General features: G+C 42.5%; 1 protein-coding gene across 3 annotated transcripts in view; it reads left to right on the top strand.

The window, feature by feature from the left end:
• Nucleotides 1–106: 106 nt before the first annotated feature.
• The window catches only part of fndc3a (fibronectin type III domain containing 3A), a 53,908-nt gene continuing 33,722 nt past the window's right edge, over nt 107–20,292 (top strand). The window contains exons 1-4 of one of the 3 annotated variants that reach the window (XM_058079094.2): nt 107–228; nt 441–543; nt 4,558–4,701; nt 19,950–20,025. In XM_058079094.2, coding sequence (XP_057935077.2) covers nt 4,591–4,701; nt 19,950–20,025 — 187 coding nt within the window. In that variant the 5' untranslated portion in view covers nt 107–228; nt 441–543; nt 4,558–4,590. Of the gene's footprint in view, nt 229–440; nt 544–4,557; nt 4,702–13,354; nt 13,506–19,949; nt 20,026–20,292 lie in introns of those variants that run through there. The other 2 variants (XM_058079097.2, XM_058079092.2) reach the window with 2 other exon arrangements.

Below are 20,292 nucleotides of genomic sequence, written 5' to 3'. Positions count from 1 at the left end.
ACCAAATGTAGTGGGTATCAATAATACTACACTGCCAATATTATTTCAATGCATTATCATTTCAATTGACAAACGTGCTTTCTTTATCAATTTAAGCTTCGCCATGATTTGCCCTCCTGCGCATGCGCACAGAGTCTGCCTGTAAAGCGATGGCGAAATTCCTTCTTTTTAAGCAAGAAGGAGCAGGACACTTGGAAGCATAGCTATCTCGATAAAGCTGAACATTAGGTGAGCATTGGCGCGTTTGTCCGGCAGCAGTACAGTCTTCGAGGCACGCTTGACGGGAGATCAGCAAACAAAGCAAAACAAAACATAAAAGCACATCTTGGTCCGGCTAACGGTTAGCAAGGCAGCGTCAGGGCGCTAGCTTTAGCATGTTAGCCCGTTTGTTTCGTATTAGTCGGGGAAGCTAGCGGAGTTGCTGTTGTTGTTCTTCTCAGGGCTGTACAAAAAGGAGCTGACCGTTGGGAGGCTGAAGATTTCCAGGAGGAGACTGTAGAGGAAACCCGCTGGTGTGCATCGGTGTCGTCCGGGCTGCCTTGAGTGAGTAACGTTAGCTGCTTGTTTTGACATGACACATACTTCCGTCATCAATGTTGCTCATTGTGTCAAAACACGCCATGGGGACTAAATCGGAAATGATCAATAACATCTTAAGTAGGCTGTGATCCACTTCCTAAAGGCGCTGCACTGTAGAGTTCCCAAATATCAATAATAATTATTACAGAATATGACACCTGTGGCTGGAGTAAACACCGGCTTGGCTGCAAAGCTAAGCTAGCTAATGTAGCAAAGGGTCTGCTTTCATGTTTTCGTGTTCTATTCAAAGCAACTCTTCAGCCTGTGGGTGAACTGTGAATGCCTCATATTTAAGGTTTCATGATGCTCTGCACCTGAAGACAGGCGCTGCTGCACTCAAACATGGTGTCCAGTCAGGTCGTTTTGTTTAAGATGGATTTTATTGCACACTCGTGTCCTGTTTCCACCATCATTCTACAAGCAGTAATTATTGCACAAATAGTGTACATGGACTCCGTCATGGCTGGCGTGCATGCTGCGGCATTAGGCGATCACGTTATGGAAATTGCAGATGGATAGTGGCCGCCTTCTTTTATTTTGGCTGTCAGGTACCGTTTTGAACGTCTTTGCCATCCACCAAGCCCGAAGTGGCCGAGCGTACATGGGCCTTCCCGTCAGACCCAGTTCATTGACCATCACATTTGTAAACGGACTGTGTTGTCTCAGCTTAAGGCGGGGCGGGGCTAAAGCTAACAGATAAGCCAGATCACTGCAAGGTTTTAGGAGCACAGGCGCTGGACTGTAATTAGGTTCAAGGACACATGATACATCTCTATCTCTCTCTCTCTCGCTGCCGTTTTGCTGGTGTTTTTGAACGTTTCATGTGATCTGAGCTTGCTGAGGCGCACCAGTGTTCTCAGTTTGGATATAATCCTTACAGGTCGTCTTCAGTTTGTGTTTCTGTATGCCTACTTTTTAGCTACGTATTGACTACTTTTCCCTCAAAGTGTGCAGGATATATGCCCGTCCAAAATATACTGCATATAGTAGCCACACAGCACATTTTTTATTGTTTTTGGAAACAATTTTATCAGTGTTTCCATACATTTTGACCACCACAAATAGATGTGGCGCTACCTGTTGACCCTAAATTCATAACTGCATTTGCTGGACTATAAGTTGATTTAGAGTATACAGTGCTGTGAAATAGTGTGTTCCTAATTTTTTTTGCATGTCTGTCACACTCAAATATTTCAGATCATCAAACAAATTGAAATAATAGTTAATGACAACTGCAGTTCTTAAATTAAACATTGCATTAAGGGAGGAAACATTTTTAAATCTAAATGGCATTGTGTAAAAAAATTGATTGCCTCCCTGTTAAAACATAACTTAAATGAATTGAGGTCTAGCAATGTGGAAAAGGTTATAAAGCCATTTCTAAAGCTGTGGGACTCCAGCCAACCACAGTGAGAGCCATTATCCACAAATGACCAAAACATGGAACAGTGGTGAATTGACCCCAAGAGCACAGCCATGACTAACTCTGTAGAGGTCACCAAAGACCTCACAGCAACATCCAATGAAGTGTAGGCCTCACTTGCCTCAGTTAAGGTCAGTGTTCATGACTCCATCGTAAGAAAGACACTGGGCAAAAACAGCCTGCTTGCCAGAGTTTCAAGACCAAGACCGCTGCTGAACAAAAAGAACATTAAGGCTTGTCTCAATTTTGGTGGTAGTGTGATGGTCTGGGTCTCGGGACTTGGAAGACCTGCTGTGATAAATGGAAGCATGATTTCTGCTGTCTATCAAAAAATCCTGAAGGAGACCGGTCATCTGTTGGTGACCTCAAGCTGAAACCTGCAGAATGATGCAAAACACACCAGCAAGTCCACCTCTGAATGGCTGAAGAAAGACGAAATGAAGACTTTGGAGTGGCCTCGTCCAAGTCCTGACCTGAAACCTATTGAGATGCTGTGGCATGGCCTTAAAAAGGCTGGAAAATCCTCCAATGTGGCTGAATGACAACAACCCCCCACCCCCCAGAGACTCATTGCAAGTTATCACTAACGCTTGATTGCACTAAAGGTGGCCCAACCACTTCTTAGCTTTAGGGGTAATCTCTTTTTCACACAGGGGCATGCAGCTTTGGAATTGTTTCCCCTTAATAACAAAGTTTCATTTAAAAACTACATTTTGTGTTCAGTTGTGTTGTCATTGAATTTATTTGAGGGTATGAAATATGCAAAAAAAAAGTATTCAGCAGTGAAAATGTGTGTCCTGAGGAAGAAACGACATATGTTGCATTTATATAGAAATGTATTTGACAGAATGAAAGTCTGCTAGGAGATCCAGGTGTCTTATCTCCGTTGTTCTCCCTATGCATGTGTGGCCATTCTCTGGGTACTCCGGTTTCCTCCCACGTTCCAAAGTATGTATGTCACTTAATTGGAGACTCTAAATTGTTCATAGGCGTGAATGTGAATGGTTGAATACTGACAACCAGTCCAGGGTGTACCTCACTTCTCTCCCCCAGTCAGCTGTGATAGGCTACAGCTTACCCGTGAGCCTAATGAGAGCTAGAAAATGGATAGAAAATTCAAGATCAAGAACAGAGCACACAGACCAACAGGCTGAGTAGGGTTCCTGTTTAATGTTACACATTAATAACATAATTAACCTGCGAGGCACAATAAGCTAAATTAACATAACAGGTTGGCAAGTTACTGCTAAGCAAGTTCGCCTCGCTCTCCATCCCATTTCACATCACTGTATTCTTCACAGGCCCTTAGCGCCTTCTCATGGCTGTCAACAGTAATGTTCACTCCTTGGTCATGTCAGTCAGTATTGATTAACAATTAAATGTGAAATTATACACACACATACAGTATAGTCGTCCCTCGTCACTTGGCGGTTTGAATTTCACAGCTTCACATTCACATCAGTTTTTCAAATGAATGAATAAATTATTGCTGTTTTGTGGTTGCATACTAAGTCTCACTGGTCAAAATATATGCACGTTTCAGCAATTTTGCGTATTCTTGGCTTAAATTGATTGGAAGCATTGGGAAAATGTGTTTAAAGATGTGGCGATGGGTCTGCGCTGGCGTCTCAAGTTTGGGCTATGCCATTCATGCTGTGTTGGGAGCATCTGCCTCGAACATGGTCCCCTGTGTCTGACTCATTTACAGCCATCCCGACAAGGTGTCATTCAACTGCCATTACATTACATTGATGAGAGGAGAGCCACCGCAGGAAGAAAAAAACAACAACAAGGAGCCTGACTAACTAACGCCGGCTTTGCCGACTGCTCTCTCTCTTTTTGGAAGTCCTGCTAGACCTCCACCCCTGTGCGCCCACATACTCATGCCTATAAGTGCGACTTATAGTCTGTAAAGTACCATATCATGTGCTTGTTAGCACACCTCAATGCACTCAGTTTGACAGAGAAGAAGATGTAGTATAAGGGATCAGTCACCACTGTACGCCCACATACTCATGCCTATAAGTGCGACTTATAGTCTGTAAAGTACCATATCATGTGCTTGTTAGCACACCTCAAATGCACTCAGTTTGACAGAGAAGAAGATGTAGTATGAGGGATCAGTCACCACTGTACGCCCACATACTCATGCCTATAAGTGCGACTTATAGTCTGTAAAGTATCATATCATGTGCTTGTTAGCACACCTCTAATGCACTCAGTTTGACAAAGAAGATGCAGTATGAGGGATCAGTCACCTCTGTACGCCCTCATACTCATGCCCATAAGTGCAACTCATAGTCTTGTAAAGTCCCATACTATGTGCTTGTTAGCACACCTCAAATGCACTTAGTTTGACAGAGAAGAAGATGTAGTATGAGGGATCAGTGATGCCAACTTTGTGACATTGTTGCTATATTTAATGTGTAATGTGCCTAGCAGCAAATCCAGAGACTTTCTGTCATTTTCGGACATCCCCCGCTAATGTGCTGGTGTGCTCATGATGACGTGTTCCCACATTTGATGTATTCTGTGTTGTGTATCATTTGCTGCAGGAGAACCTCTCTGGTGGTGTGAATGAGGGAAACATGGCAGACCACACCCCACCTCTGGAGTCCGGCCAGCTTCTCAGCCCTGAACTCCCCATTCTGGCGTCACCCCCGCCCCCGGCCATGGTCAACGGGGAGGGCCCCCAGCAGGTACTCTTGGTAGCTTTTGCTCCCCAACTGGTCTGTGTGATGTAGTACAGGGGCTCTCCACTGGTCTCTCCCTAGGACTCACATTTACCAATGCTCATTTAGTCACCACCCACATGTATTCAAATGATTTTCTATTTATCTTTAATTATTTTATTACACTTGATGTCATTTGTATTAATATTTATTTTCAATTTAGTACAAGTGTCGCGATACAACCTTTTCACTGGCAATACCATACTGATGTAGCAGTCCTGGATTTTGGCTGATACAGATATTAAGCCAATATTGGCCTGAATCATACATGTTTTAAGTACCTAATTTGTAGCATGGAATGATGAGTGGCATTACTCACCTCCAACAGTGCTGGCTTTTTTTAGTTAAAGGGAAGTTGGCAGTTGGCAACAGTGGCCTACCCCCCACTTGGTCCTGTGTGTCCAGTTCTTGGGGGATTTTGGTTATGAGACATGTAGAGACATGGGACATGTAGTTGTGATTAGTTATTGCGGTTACGTAAGAGTTTGACTTCTCAAAACAGTATACAGTGGAAAGAGTAATACATTTGCATGACAGAAATACCTCCTCGGGAAGATCAGACCTCACAAGTGGCTCGGTTTTAAACTTATATTTTGCTCATATGTGACCTGTATGATTTCTTTTCATGTCAATGTGAACAGCATTCAGATTTTTTTCAAATGCGACTCAGGCGTCTTTGTTATGGGGTTATAAATCTGATAATGTACGTGATGCATACATCATGCTGCAACTGCAGTATGATGGGTCAGGTGGCATATATCTCACCTGTACGTCATGGAGAGGCGTGTCATGCCGTGCTTATCGGGACTTTAAAGGTCCTCAGGGATGTAGGCAGTCATGGAAAGGCCTGCTTTATCGTGGAACTCGCCCATGTAGGCAAAAGTTTCTCCTCTCATCCAAAACTGATTTTAGCCAAGCAGCTGTGGTCATGTGTCAGCACTCCTGCCGCCCACACGCACCTTGGAGCAGACGTGGCAGCAAGTTGTCTCCAAACTGCCACAGCCAAAATTCTCTACCCTCTTTCTTCTTCAACTGCTACAGCCCATCATTTGCTTTACAAAATATTGACTCCCCTTGCACAAAGTCCTTAAGAAGAATGCTCTAGTAACGTGCTAATCCATACTAAAATATTGATTTGTGCTGTAATGTCCATTCTGAAATCAAAATAGTGATCATTTTGATACGTCAGCTATATGATTGTGTCTTTTGTTTTTTCTGATGGGTTGAAAATCATCCATCAACAAATGACGATGTCTTGTATTCTTTATGCTATGATTGGAAATACTCCTTCATATCAAATTTACCAAACATATTAGGTGAATTTGCACGTAGCAAGGGATCGGTATCACCGATTCCATCCAAATTTTTTCCCCCCTAAACACACGGAAATGCAATTGATGTTGTGCTTTTGCACCCGCACGTCACTTTCCAGACACTTTGCGTTCATACGAACCTGTCGCCTTTGTTTGGTCATGTGCACCAACAATGTAAAGCATTGTAATTAAACATCCCGATAGTGCATCACTCATGCAGTGTGAACGTAGCCTTATTTCCTCCGACGTGGCAGTACCGAACGCTGTCAGTTGTCCATTGCTGTGTACGTGATGAAGATGGCTGCAACCTTCGCATCTTCATCCATGAACAAGATGTCTGCCATGGATGCAAAATAAATCCAAATCATAAAAATGGACCTGACGAGCTGCGGAACATGTGGGTATGATAATTGCTGTGAAGAAGAGTGGCTCGTATGAAATGTGATATTTAGTGATGCGTACATTTTCAGATGCTAAAAACACTAAAGATACTGAAAGATGATTCATTTCATTTTCATTTCACACAACAGGTGTGTGGTTGAGTATCTCCTTGGCGGTAGAAGTGAGACAGAGCAGCTGTGACATGATTTTACGGTCATTCTGATGACCAAAACTTCAATTTCCAAAGTCTTTCTGACTTCCTGCAGTCTTTGGAGGGATGGGTGGGGGAGGAATAGCCCACACAGACAGCTTTTCTATCGTTTCCTCAGCCTCGTTGGGGTTTATCAAGATAAGACCTGCTAATATAAGCAAATGCCACGTCCACACGCTTTCCCAGCCGTCCTGTCATTTCCACTGTGGAAAAACAACAGCCTTTGTTCACATGTCGGCCTGCGGCGAGCGTGATCTCACGGAATTCACGTCTTGCCTTGTTGACTCCAGGAAAGGTTGCCTGATTACCTGCGCGCGTCACACGTGTCAGTGTGTTTAGTGTTTTATGCCAGGCAAAGGAATAAAACCATACTGCTGCACCTTCCCGCTTGACGTCACCGCCGCCCTCCTGTTCAGACCAGTTTGAGTCACTGCGTGTTTGCAACTGCTGAAGTGCGCTGAAATGTGTTCTCATGTGGCGTAATAACACGTATCTGATAACACACGGCGCGGCGGCTGTGTTTGTCCAACACAGTTGCCTTCTTAGACGATTTCAATGCTCAAATTCATGTTATTAAAAACATAGCAATTTGGTTATCGTAACCACCTTGACAGCTTGACATTCGATAGCCCTGAGAAAGTATTCTGATAAATGTCAATCGTACCCTATATAACAATGGCAATACACAACATTTAGAAAATGGGCATCTGTATTCCCTAATTTAAAAAAGCTTAAATATAGGAAGAATAACTGCTCCAGCAATGTAGGTCCGCTGCACAGGCATGGACATTAAGCAATTACCTTTATCAATCAGTGTCCCCAGCAGGGGTGTCCAAAGTGCAGCCTGGGAGCCATTTTTGGCCCACAGCCCCTGTTTTATTAAATTAATGAATTATGAATGACCCCGGGCCAGCTGGTCATTACACTAATTTGCCAAGACGTGGATGTTGTTTTCAGATAGCTTCGCATAATCCAGCCTACACTGGATTGATTTGAGCATCTTTTAATATACAAATTGGATCAAGAAAGAAAAGATGGTACAGTATGTACTCAAGATCTGGTGAGATTAAAGCGTGACGTCATTTCCTGTTCAGAAAAAAAAAACTGTCACGTGGGGACTAGGCATGGGACACTAAAAATAAATTCATAAATCTCATATTAATTGAAAATGTCAGTCAGCCAATCTGTTGGAAGACACACTGGGCGGGTGGAGGCGGGGCCGCTAGCATACACACAGAGTGCAGAGGAGTAGACTGCCATATATTTATTTTTTATTGTACTTTTCTTAAGTCAGGTTAAAATCTCGTCTCGTGACACCCCTCGTTGAACCAGTTATTCGTATCAACATTTTACCTTTGCTTCTTTGCTTTATGAAAAAATTATGAAAAAACAAAAAACCCCAGCAGCGGGCCACCCCACTTTGGACACCTACATGTTTGGCTAGGAACGGTCCACTCCATGTTTATTCCATGTTTATCATGATTCCTGAGTGGAGCTTCTCCTGACCAAGCAGCCATGACGGTGAAAACCATTCACAGTGATGGCTAACCCCTCTCACTGACCTTTTACTTTGACAAGCAGCAAGGACACGTCCTCCTCTTTTCTCTTTTGGTTTCTCCCTTCCCGACTGAGCCCGGGTATTGATGCTCGACTGGAGCAGCCATTGTGAGTCAGAGAAGAAGCTGCCGTGGTGGGGTCATTACCTGACATGATTCCTTTTCAGAGATGACTTTGTTTACAGCATGATTCAGCGCTTCCGTCCATTAACTGTACGCAACCCCTTTAGGTTTTTTCCCCTGCCGTTTGCGAGCTCAAGTGGCAACAGATGAACCTGTCAGTTACGAAAGCTAGTTAAAGCTCTCTAATGGCTAGTTGCCTTCTATGCCTTTATTTTTCTTCCAGATTTGATAGATGGATACTTAATTCAACTTCAAGAGAGAACTTGATTCCAGCCACTATTTAATATGGCAATGCTGAGAGATGAAAATATTCACCTTCATGCTATTCATTCTAAAATGCTGCTGCTCTTTTTCTCAGTATCTTGGTTATGCACTGTTAGTCACATTTCACATCATCTCTTGTTGATCTTTGTTAATTGGTTCCGGATATGGTTGCACAGCAGATGAGTGGTTAGCGCACATCTAGGAGACCCGAGTTCAATTCCATCCTCAGCCGTCATAGTGTGGCGTTTGCATGTTCTCCCCGTGCATGTGTGGGTTTTCTCCGGGTACTCCGGTTTCCTCGCACATTCCAAAAACATGCTAGATTAATTGGCGACTCCAAATTTTCCATAAGTATGAAGTGAGAGTGAATGATTGTTTGTCTATATGTGCCCTGCGATTGGCTGGCGACCAGTCCAGGGTCCAAGACAGCTGGGATAGGCTCCAGAACCCCCTGCGACCCTCGTGAGGATAAGCGGTAGAAGATGGATACCTTATTTATAATTTTATTTTTTTCATAGTTAGAGCATAGAAAACCTGTTTTCCACCTTCTAAATACATTTTTAACATTATTGGTGCCCTCAAGTCATGGAATAACACCCCTATAGAAACGTGGCTACATTTGTTATTTAATGCATTTAGTACAGTATGTCTTGCACGTGCCCTATATTTGTATTTTAGTTCATTTCACCATTTTGATGCTCGAAATTTATTTTATTATTAATTTTAGCCATAAACACACAATTTGCTTAAATATGACTAATAATAAGCTACAATCATAATACCCAACATGGCAGACATTGTAAGAGAAAATAAGTCAAGTTATTTATACAGCACTTAATCACAAAAGAGTCTCAAAGGGCTTAACAAGCAGGCAACAGTATATGATAGATAAATATGACATATTAGACATAATTTAGACACACACACACCAGGTTCACCTATTATAATTCTAATCACTATTATTACTTCAGCAATGTTTGTGCTATATCTTGAACGTAGCACAAATATTGCGACATTTGTCTTCCCAATGCCTTACATTTGTATTTCACCATTTTAATGCACAAATATGCTTAATTTAGTCCCAAAACATGCTGAAATGTGCATTTTTGTGGACTGATAAATGGTAAACCACAAAACAGGTATATGATGGAAGTTGTGGTAATGCGTTAGAGGAAATACTGCAAGTATTACATGTTATCATGAATGTACCTGTTAATACATGCTCACCTTGTTGGAGATTTTGGGAGGTGTTTTCATAGCGGCCTTTCTCGGTGGAATAGGTGCATCCCATCATGTGCATTACTTGGCTTTTTATTTTTTTACCAGTTTTTATATCCTTCAAAGGCACAGAACAGAGAAAGAAGTGTTAATGGCTCACATTAGGATTGTGTATGATGGTTAAATTGAAAAGTGCACTTTTGTTTTGATATTACATGTCTGTTTAGTCAGGAAATGTGAAATGGGTATGAACCCTGTTGGTGGTCATCTGGACTCTAGGGAGAGACACTCACACTTATTCAATGTTTTGTATTGATGGTGTCAATCCCACGTCCTTTATTGGGTGTCTTATTCTTTAAAAGTTGTTCAAATTCATAACATTTTTAGAAGACATTGATATGGTTTGACATGTGGTTTTTGTCTCCTCTGTGGTTTGTGTCTAATAATATATTTCATGTCTGGCTTTATGAACACATCTCGGAACCATCTTATTCAGTCATGTGATGTTTCCCATGGATCATAAAATTGCCTTGAATCATCACCGCACACGTACGAGTGCGCCATCGGCTGCTTGGAGACTGTGGCTGCTTCAGTAGCGTACTCGCATGAACCACCCCGTGCCCCCCTGGCATTCGGCTGGCTTCCTGTCCTCCAGCTGCTATGTGACAGCCACACGGGCTAAACAATCAAAGGGGAACAAATAGTGAGAAACCTGACCTCTGAGTCAGACACGGTGGGGACACGTCAGAGCTGAGAGTCATGAAACGATGCAGCCGAGGTACTAAAGCACGCGTGTCACTCTCACTGACACACAATAGGAAGAGCAAGTTGGATTGTTGCCCTATGTTAATACTCTTTTATTGTTCCTCATTCATCCACACTGCTTCCTTGTGGCGCTCTGCTCTCCCTAAGAGAATTAAAAAAGCCGAAAATGAGAGCAGGAAACGAGCGCTGATCAGTGCTCAGCCATCTGTGTGAGGAGTAACCTTTGCAGTCTCTCAGCAGTATTTCACAGTCTGTCAGATTCACTGTGCAAGGCTTCTAAAATGGGCTGCTCCGCTGAAATGCTTTTTGTTTCAGCAGGGATGAGAACAATCTCAGCCTTGACGGGATCCTCCAGCTGCCTAGAGGGCGCCAACATTCAAACTTGCAAATAGCATTGCATCGCCAAATGACATTTACATACTGTATGTCCTGTACAGTACTCCCTTGTTTAGTGCAGCCAATTGGTTTCAGACCTGACAAAGATGAGTGAATTTCCACAATTCCTCATTTATAAGTTGAATATTTGACTAGTTGAAGCATAGAAGACCTTTTTATGACCTTCTAAATGTGGGATTTAACATTAGAGCCCTTTAAACATGAAATAACACCCCTACGGTCACCTTTACACTCCTATTACCCAATATACTAGACATAATAAGAGAAAATAAGACATATTAGGCATAATAAATCTGTACACAACCTTCAAAATTTACATTTCAACATATATTGGGTCCCTCTAGGCATGGAATAACACCCCTATAGTCATATGTATTTTCCTATGAACCAATATAGTAGACATAATAAGCGAAAATAAGATCCGAGCCTGTGTGTGTTGCTGTAAATGTGTTGTTGTGCTAGAGGAGCAAAGTGGGTGGTGGACAGGAAGTACCGTTAGGGTTGCAAGTTGAGTTTTAGCTTGGCGTGGATTACAGCCACACAAGTAGCTTGCGTTAGGGATTATTCTGCCTATTGTGCCATCATTGAAACCTGCAATAAGGTGTGTTGTTCTGGCGATGAAGTCTGGTGCTTGTGTGTCTCACTCAATATTACAGAATTAAGAAAAGAATACAGCATTATACTGTATTTCACTTCATTTGGTCATTTGTATGCTTAAATTATTCATTTAGGCAAAAAACTTGCTAAATGTAGAGACAAAGTGCCAAGGTTTGCAAGTCTGATCCCTCCTGCTACGTGGTCTTATTCTTTATTACATTATAATGTGTTCATGAACCAGGGCCTACAGGTGGCTCTATATCTATTCAGTATCACTGAATGCTTTATGTTGCTGACCAGCTTCACTGAATGCTTGGTGGTTGACTTTAGAGGTTCCTTTGCAGTGGCAGAACCTGATAGAATGCTCTCTGTTCCATGCCTGAAATTCTTCTCCAAGAAAATGAATTATGCTTCCTTGTAGTCCTTTGACGGCATAGGCTCACTGTGCTTGGATGCTCCTATTTTTGGTTTGATTCCTTTAGTCCATCTTTGATCACTTTACAGCGAATGAAACAGCAAACAGGCTCCTGTTTTATGTGAATGAGCCGTCACCGTGTGTGTGAGAACGTGGCCCAGGCTGCTCTGGCTGTCTCTTTAAGGGAGGATGCCATGACCATGAATGAGGGCAGATGCTAGAGCAGCAGCAGCAGCAACTCCTTGAAGGCTTTATAACGTGACGCCGTACGCACGGCATCTCTCTTGTGACTGTCGACGAGCCGCTTTGACCCAGAGGCTGCCGTCTGGTCGGGCCATTGAACCCCTACATCCTCCGTTGTTGGCGGAGGGGGCATTGCTGCGTGTTTGTCTGTGAATGGGGGAAGCACGAGTAGGAGGGGGCTCGTCATATATGTCAGAAGCTGCGTGGCTCCTTAACGCTCTTGTTGTTGTTGTGAACAAGACATGGCAGAACAAAGGACTCCCTGCTGTTGTTCTCGTGTGCTGACTCAGCTGTGCTCACACCCTCCATTGAAATGAACCCTATTAGCGGGCACAGCAGGCTGCACGAGTGCTGGCACGCCACTGGCAGCAGAGGCAAAGGCGTCTGGAGTCCACCTCCTTTTCCAGACAGGGACTGCTGCTGATAAGCTTGCATTGTCTTGAAGGTTCAGTGTGGATGTCGGCGTGGCTTATTTGTTGAAGAGGGGGGTTGCTGTGGATACGCGGGATAAGGAGGCTGCACAGGAGTGAGCGCGGCGGCTTCTGCTGCAGAGAGAGCGCCGCGCTGCTACAGAGCAGATGAGTTTGAAGCGGGCTCAGCAAATAGCAGATTGACGCTGCTCCCATCATAAAGACAAGCTCTCGCTGCAAACGCACGCCGCCTGGATCCTGTGTGGGAAGCTGGCAGAAGTGTCAAGGATCAGCCGCGAGCTTCCCAGGTCAAGTGACCTCCAGGGAGGCTGTCTGAAGTGGTTTGGAGGGTCTGCTGGACCCTGGAGTCTTTTCTCTCCCTTGACTGCACCGCCAAGCAACGCCTGGATGAGAAAAAGCGATGCGGGCAACAGTAAGTAGCTAGAGCCAGCAGCTGGCTTTCTGTGCTTTGTCAGCGTGCAGTCAATGTCACCGTACATTTCAGACGACAACATTCAAATGGGCGAAGAGGCCACAGCGGCTGTGTGACGAGCCTCCGCTTTGACTCAATTAGACCTACTTTAAGCGAGCCAGTCAACCTCCCCAGCCTCTCCCCCACACCCTCCCATCATGTACCCTCCCTCCTCCCCCTTCTCGCTGACGCTGCTTGCGTGGGTGTGTATGAACCTCTACAAGACAGAGTGTGTGTGTGTGTGTGTGTGGCAGTTAAAGGGCTCTTTGCCATCGTTGCCGAGCACATGAATGGGAGCAGTGTCGGCGATGGAGGTGCTAATGATTTCGGAGCGGGAGGAGACCCTTAGCCACAGTCCAGTGCAAGGGGACTGTCTTCACTATGACAACGTCTACCACAAGAGCGAGGTAACTAGCGGCGGCAGCAGCATAACGCGCCGGCCGTCAAGAAACCTTTTATGTGCTTTTGTAGTTGCAGAGAATACTAAGCAAAATAGCCACAGGTTTAGAGTGATATTGATACTTATGTAAGGACGGCTTTACATTACTACTGTACTGTAAAAAAAACTCTTACAGTGCTACCTCTGTGTTTTTGTTATTAATTTGTTCCTAAAGGTCAGATGGAAACCAAACGTCTGCAAACCCAAGCAAATAATCTGGCAAAAATATGGACAAAAACATTTCATAATGAGAGGCTGGCAGTATGTGTCAATAAGTGTTAGGTGCTCACCAGACGATAACCATAACCATGACTAATTCCTCAACCTGATTGAAGACTTTGAAGTAGCGCTTAAAGATTACTTGGAAAATGAGTCAGATCCTCAATATAGGCTTTCTTATAATGTCATATCCGTATCTGTCATGAATATGCTGATATTGTCCACAATGTCATGGATATCAACTGTTCGCTCAAACTAATGTCAGCGCACTCTCATGTTGTTTTTCATAATTATTTCAGTTACTCAGTCATGCTGTTTTGTGGTGGAATACAAATTATATGTATTTTTTGCTTAAATGAAGCAAAAAGACTGCATTAAGTCAAATGCAAATAGTCATCCCTCCCTCTATACAGTAAAGTCTTGTTATATCGATATTGGTTATAACGAATTACTGCTTATTACGATACTATTTTCATTTCCCGCCAGCCAATTTGGTCTGCTTATATCTATACAAAAGCAGCTTAAATCAATCTTTGCTTAAGGATTTCAATACCAAAAAAGAACACGGCGAACGGCTGCTTCCAGTCAACTTTATTTTTCACACTTCCACCACCAGAGCACAGCACACACACCGATTCCCGCACTTCCTGGTTCACAGGTCCTGTTCAACCCGCCCCACATAGCTGGCCAAACACATGCCTGCAACAGAGGAACCAACTGACATAGCATACACACCTATTCCAACTAAGACACAAGCGTACAAATACATGTATTTAATTGTGTTGTATTCAGATATCTTTTTATCGCTTGCAATCACTGTTTTTCATATGTACATGCTGGCGTTCGTGGTTTCTCTCGTGTGTATAGATCAGGGGTGGGCAAACTTTTTGACTGGCGGGCCACATTGATTTAACAAAATTGACGGGGGGGCCACACTCGATATTTTACACATAATAGTCCAGCTGGAATTATTGTATCTGTAAAAGTGTCATGCAATCTGCTTTATGGGCACTTTGAGATCATTTATTTGATGTAAAGTAAGTTATAAATTTATAATAATAAATTGATTATTATTTGTTATTATTATTTGTTATTATTATTATATGCTTGTGTCCCTTTTTTCAGGAGCACTTTGTAAACAACAGACCACATCAAATCACAAAATTATTAAAGCTGTAAAAGTGTCATGCAATCTGCTATATGTGCACTTTGAGATCATTTATTTGATGTAGTGTGTTATAAATTTATAATAAGAATATTTTTTATTATGTTATATTATTATTATTATTATTATTATTATTATTATTATTATTATTATGTGCCTGTGTCCCTTTTTTCAGGAGCACTTTGTAAATAACAGACCGCATCAAATAACGAAATTATTAAATCTGTAAAAGTGTTATGCAATCTGCTATGTGCACTTTAAGATAATTTATTATGTAAAGTATGTTATAAATGTATAATAATTAGAATAAATGTATTATTATTTGTTATTATTATTTGATATTATTATTTTTATTATGTAAAGTGTGTTATAAATTTATAATAACAAGATAAATTTAGTCTTTTTTATATTTATTATTATTATGTGCCTGTGTCCCTTTTTTCAGGAGCACTTTGTAAACAGACCGCATCAAATAATGAAATTATTATATCTGTAAAAGTGTCATGCAATCTGCTGTATGTGCACTTTGAGATCATTTATTTGATGTAAAGTGCGTTATAAATTTATAATAATAAGAATATTATTTTTTTTATGTGCTTGTGTCACTTTTTTCACTTTGTAAACAACAGACCGCATGAAATAACGAAATTGATAAACCCGCCAAACCATGAAAATGTCGGCTCACGCCATGATGCCAGCTTGTATGTTGACTTTAAATGAAATACTTTGGAAAGAACGGGCGGGCCGTATTCAAACACTTGACGGGCCGGATGTGGCCCCCGGGCCGTAGTTTGCCCACCCCTGGTATAGATTCTATACACACGAGAGAAACCACGAACGCAGTTGGTTTTTCTGTTGCAGGCATGTGTTTGGCCAGCTATGTGGGGCGGGTTGAGCATGACCTGTGAACCAGGAAGTGCGGGAATCGGTGTGTGTGCTGTGCTCTGTTGGTGGAAGTGTGAAAAATAAAGTTGACTGGAAGCAACCGTTCGCCGTGTTCTTTTTTGGTATTGAAATCCTTAAGCAAAGATTGATTTAAGCTGCTCGACATTGTTCTATAGCATAGAGTAGCAAGTGCGAGTGAATAGCGAGTGCATTATTGCCCACTTTTAATGCAGTTCGGCACAGGATCGGATATATCGACAGTCCGGTTATATCGATATTTTTTCCGACTCCCGACAATATCGATATAACGAGACTTTACTGTATTGTAGTTTTTCCGAAATTAATGAATAATTGATGACTTTGTGATCTGTTATTAGTGTACACATACAGAAATACAAGTGCTATGTAGCATTCTGGTCACTAGGTGGTAGTAATGTGACATTAGCTTAACAGAACATGAAGCCATGGAGTCAGATGTAAATATTTTAAGTGTATTTGTTTTTATGCTATGTATTAGTTTTTGGAAACTGTGTTTCTGAAATACTGGACCTTGCAATCAGGGCTAAATTGGAGAGCCCCCAAATCATGGTGGGGTTTTTTTGGTCTGATACTTTGATCCATTGAGTTTCACGATTTCCTCATGTTTGGGCAATCAGTCAATCCAAAATGGTGCAAAACCTTAAATGACCCAAGTCACCGTGTTGACATAGGCCATTGTGCTCCAAGGTATGAAGAGCATGATCCTTTCAACTCAGGATCTAGGCAGTTTTACCAGACATGGCCAGCCAGCTTTATCAAGACATGATTTAAGCCAAAAACTCATTTGTTTTTGGCCTTTATTTTAACTCATTCAGTACCAGTACGTTGTTTTAGTTATTTTTTTTTTGCAAAAGAGGTGATGATTCACACTTAAAGTTGTCATCAGAATGTATCAGGAGTGCATTTTATAAGAGCTGAGCATGGATCGTTTGCTTGTGCTGGGCAGCAAGGAGGAAATGCGAGAGCGTGGAGGAGTGCAGCGTGCAGAAGGTTTGCAACACATTGTAGGGAAATATCATGTGGTGAGACTTTTTTGCAAACATCTGAAAATGTAGCCTGGAAAGACAATTTCAAAACAAGCTTTGGGTGTAAGGGAGCCATTTTGTAGCAACTGCAGAAGGTTGAGCAGGGCAACTCAACCTGCCGCTGCTAGCATTGCTGCTCATTGGATGCTCTGGAGAGTGTAACGATGAGAACGCTGTTCATAGATGGAGAATACATGAAAGAATCCTTCATAAGAATCTCCACTTGCGGTGGGTTGCAGTGGTGTACTATGCAGGCTGTGATGGAGACTTTAAAACACCATCGCTGCCGTGTGGAAATGTACTACTTTGTGTTTTGGCACTCATGGGAACTGTCGTTGTTGTAGCCATGAATTCACCGCATCATTCTAATCAGCAAATTACGGTACATACTGAACTAGCAATAGCAAGCCTTGTTGCTCTGTGGCACGGCACATTTTGATGAGGCCTCACAGGCATGCGGATCTTAATATGGACAAAAAAACCCATAGGGATGTGGTATCATACTCTCATTTTCATCCCTGTATCAGCTGACCATATCAAATGACAGTAACAACAACAAACCCATTTGCTGTCCTCAGGCCAAAAATGAGAATTATTCATCATCTCTCTTCAACAACACAAAACAAGCGTCACTCTATTTGTACTCCATTTCTACCACTTCATACTTGCTTTGATTGACTGCAAAACGCCTTCAGTACTCCACTTTCCTTGTTTGCTTTAGATTGGATGCAAGCATGGCACAATGACACCACGGTGATATTGTTGGACCTGATAGAGAGTTTACACACAGTCAAAGGCAAACCCTCGTGACGCAAGTGTTCCATGATGTTTATTCTACGATTAGAGGGGGGGGGAACAGCTGCCTTCTGGCTTGTTTATTCACACAGGCGGCGGGTTAGATAATAATTGTAAGCAGTTAATGAGAGCGAATATGGTGAAGGGATGAGTCACTTTGATTGAACAAACTTTTTGAACTCAAAAGCCTCCATATGCTACTTTGATTCGCTGCCTTTAGATATTTTTAGGAGGCTATTTAGTTGCGTGGCAGCAGATGTATCGCAGATGGTTTGTAGTTGATTTTTATTCAGACTTTCCCCTCTCCATGCCCCTTAAAGTGTTCCTGACAGATAAGTTGTCTGGACTACATCTTGTGGCTCAGCATCCACAATCCTTATATGGGACATGAACTCACATCTTTCTCTTTTCTTTGTGTTGTAAAGATATAAAACCAGTGGAAAAGATCCAAAAATGCTTGTAATGGGATGCACCTAAACCTCTAAAGAGCACCAACAAGGCTCCATTTGCATAATATGAGCTGCACATTAACCAAGCCTCAGCACCATTGTTATGAACATTGCTACGCCCAAGAACTACATTACTGGCGTAGTGACATGCCGCCACGACACAGCAGCTAGCTACTAGCCACTTAGTGACGAGCTTTAGCACACACTGGCTCCCAATGCCTCAGGCCACCAGCCAAAGGTAACACTACATGTCGCTGCTGGCGACACTGCTGCTGTCTCTGTTTTTCACATGCAGTGTCGCATTCCTTTTATATGTTTCTATATTAAATCAATGCACCCAGGAAAGAAGTTCCCCAAATACTCCCTAAGTATTACATCATATCATGAATGTACCAGTTACTACATGCTGACAGACTGGATAGAAAACCACAAAAGCTTGATGGACCTTTTTTGGAGATCTGTTTCTCGGTGCAATATGTGTGTGATGAGCATTCATTGGCTGCCTCTGTTTTGATTTCTTTGGAATGCATAGACAAGAAAGATTTGTGTTCATGTCTCACATAAGGATCGTTGATGATGGGCAACATTCCACCAAAAGGACCCTTTTTTCTTGAAGCAGGCGACATCAGCCGTCCACCACCTTGATGCTTCATGTTGTTGTTAGGACACGTTTTACAGGTCCTACTTTATGGCTTTTATTTCCACTCCCTGCTCCGTAAACAACTGCAGCTGCTTCTGCTTCCCACGAAAGTCCATTTGACTTTCCTCTCCTGCTCGTCGCTCCTTTTGGAAACTTTAAACAAGCCTTGAGTTGTAACCAGTTGCTAGAGCAAACCTGCATGTTTTTTGTTTTTTTTGCTGAATGTTGTGTTATTTCTGTGTACCGTAATACCATCGTCACATAGTGTTGCTGATGTTTGTGTCCTTGTGTGCTATGTATGTGTATGTGATGGTAGAAGAGGCGTAGTGCTGGGGTTGGTTAGGTACATCACGTCACGGTTTGAATTCCATCCATATTCTACCCCTTATCTAAGGTTGGGTTGTGGGGATGCAGGTCTAGTCTAGACTTTCCTCTCCCTGGTCCAGCTCCTCAGTGTGAATCCCGAGGTGTTCCCAGGCCACTTGATAGACATAGTCTCTCCAACGTGTCCTGGGTCTTCCCCGAGACCTCCTACTGGTCGGAAGTGCACCGACCAGATGCCTGAACCATGTCATCGCGCTTCAACTCTGAGTTTCTGTACAAATGTAAACCTTGAATGGTATCAAATCATTGTGTTTTTTTTTTTATGAATTGTATCTGAAACTGAGTATCCAATCTTCTTCCATCCGTCCATCCATTTTCTATGCCGCTTATCCTCACTAGGGTGATTGGGTTTATACTGGAGCCTTTCCCAGCTGTCTTTGGGCGAGAGATGCCGTACACCCTGGACTGGTCGCCAGCCAATCACAGGCCACATATAGACAAACAACCATTCACACTCACATTCATACCTATGGATAATTTGGAGTTGCCAATCGACGACCACAAAGACAAAATTTGACTGATCTTCCTTAGGTCTGGAATTAATATCTAGGATAAACAAGGGATTATTGTATATGTGAAAAGTGGATCAAATATAGCTTCTTGGAGATGCACACTCTGTCAGAGACAAACATGGCTCATTGGAGTTAAAGCTACACATGACAATGGCGTTTTCCATCGGGTTTACTAAATCACTTCTAAATATGTGCATCAAGGCCAACACATGATGGTAGCACCTCTTAGGCTTCAAATTGTTTAAAATACTACATGCGACCTTGAGTGATGTTGATGTTGGGGTTTTTTTTTCACACAGGTAATCCTGGTACAGGTAAACCCAGGTGAGGCCTTCACTATTCGACGAGAAGATGGTCAGTTTCAGTGTATCACAGGTAAGGAGACAGCTTTTATTCATTTTTGTTTTTTTTACATCACCAGAGCTGTCAAAAATGGTGCACGTTAACTGCTGTAACTACATTCAGTACATTAATTCAATTACAAGTTTTATTGTAATTAAAGCGTACGCATCACAGCAAGACCACAGACGGCGGCACTACGTAGCTCCCTACAGAGTAACACAGTTAGCCACTCTTTTAGCATTCATTCTGCTATGACCTGAACACATCACCAGCACTGCCACTCCAGCAGCAGATACTGTA

Source organism: Doryrhamphus excisus, linkage group LG8 (genome assembly GCF_037039965.1).
Source record: "Doryrhamphus excisus strain RoL-2023G ecotype Guam linkage group LG8, RoL_Dexc_Guam_v1.1, whole genome shotgun sequence".
NCBI classification, from domain to species: Eukaryota; Metazoa; Chordata; class Actinopteri; order Syngnathiformes; family Syngnathidae; genus Doryrhamphus; species Doryrhamphus excisus.
This window is presented reverse-complemented; position numbering and strand designations above follow the sequence as displayed.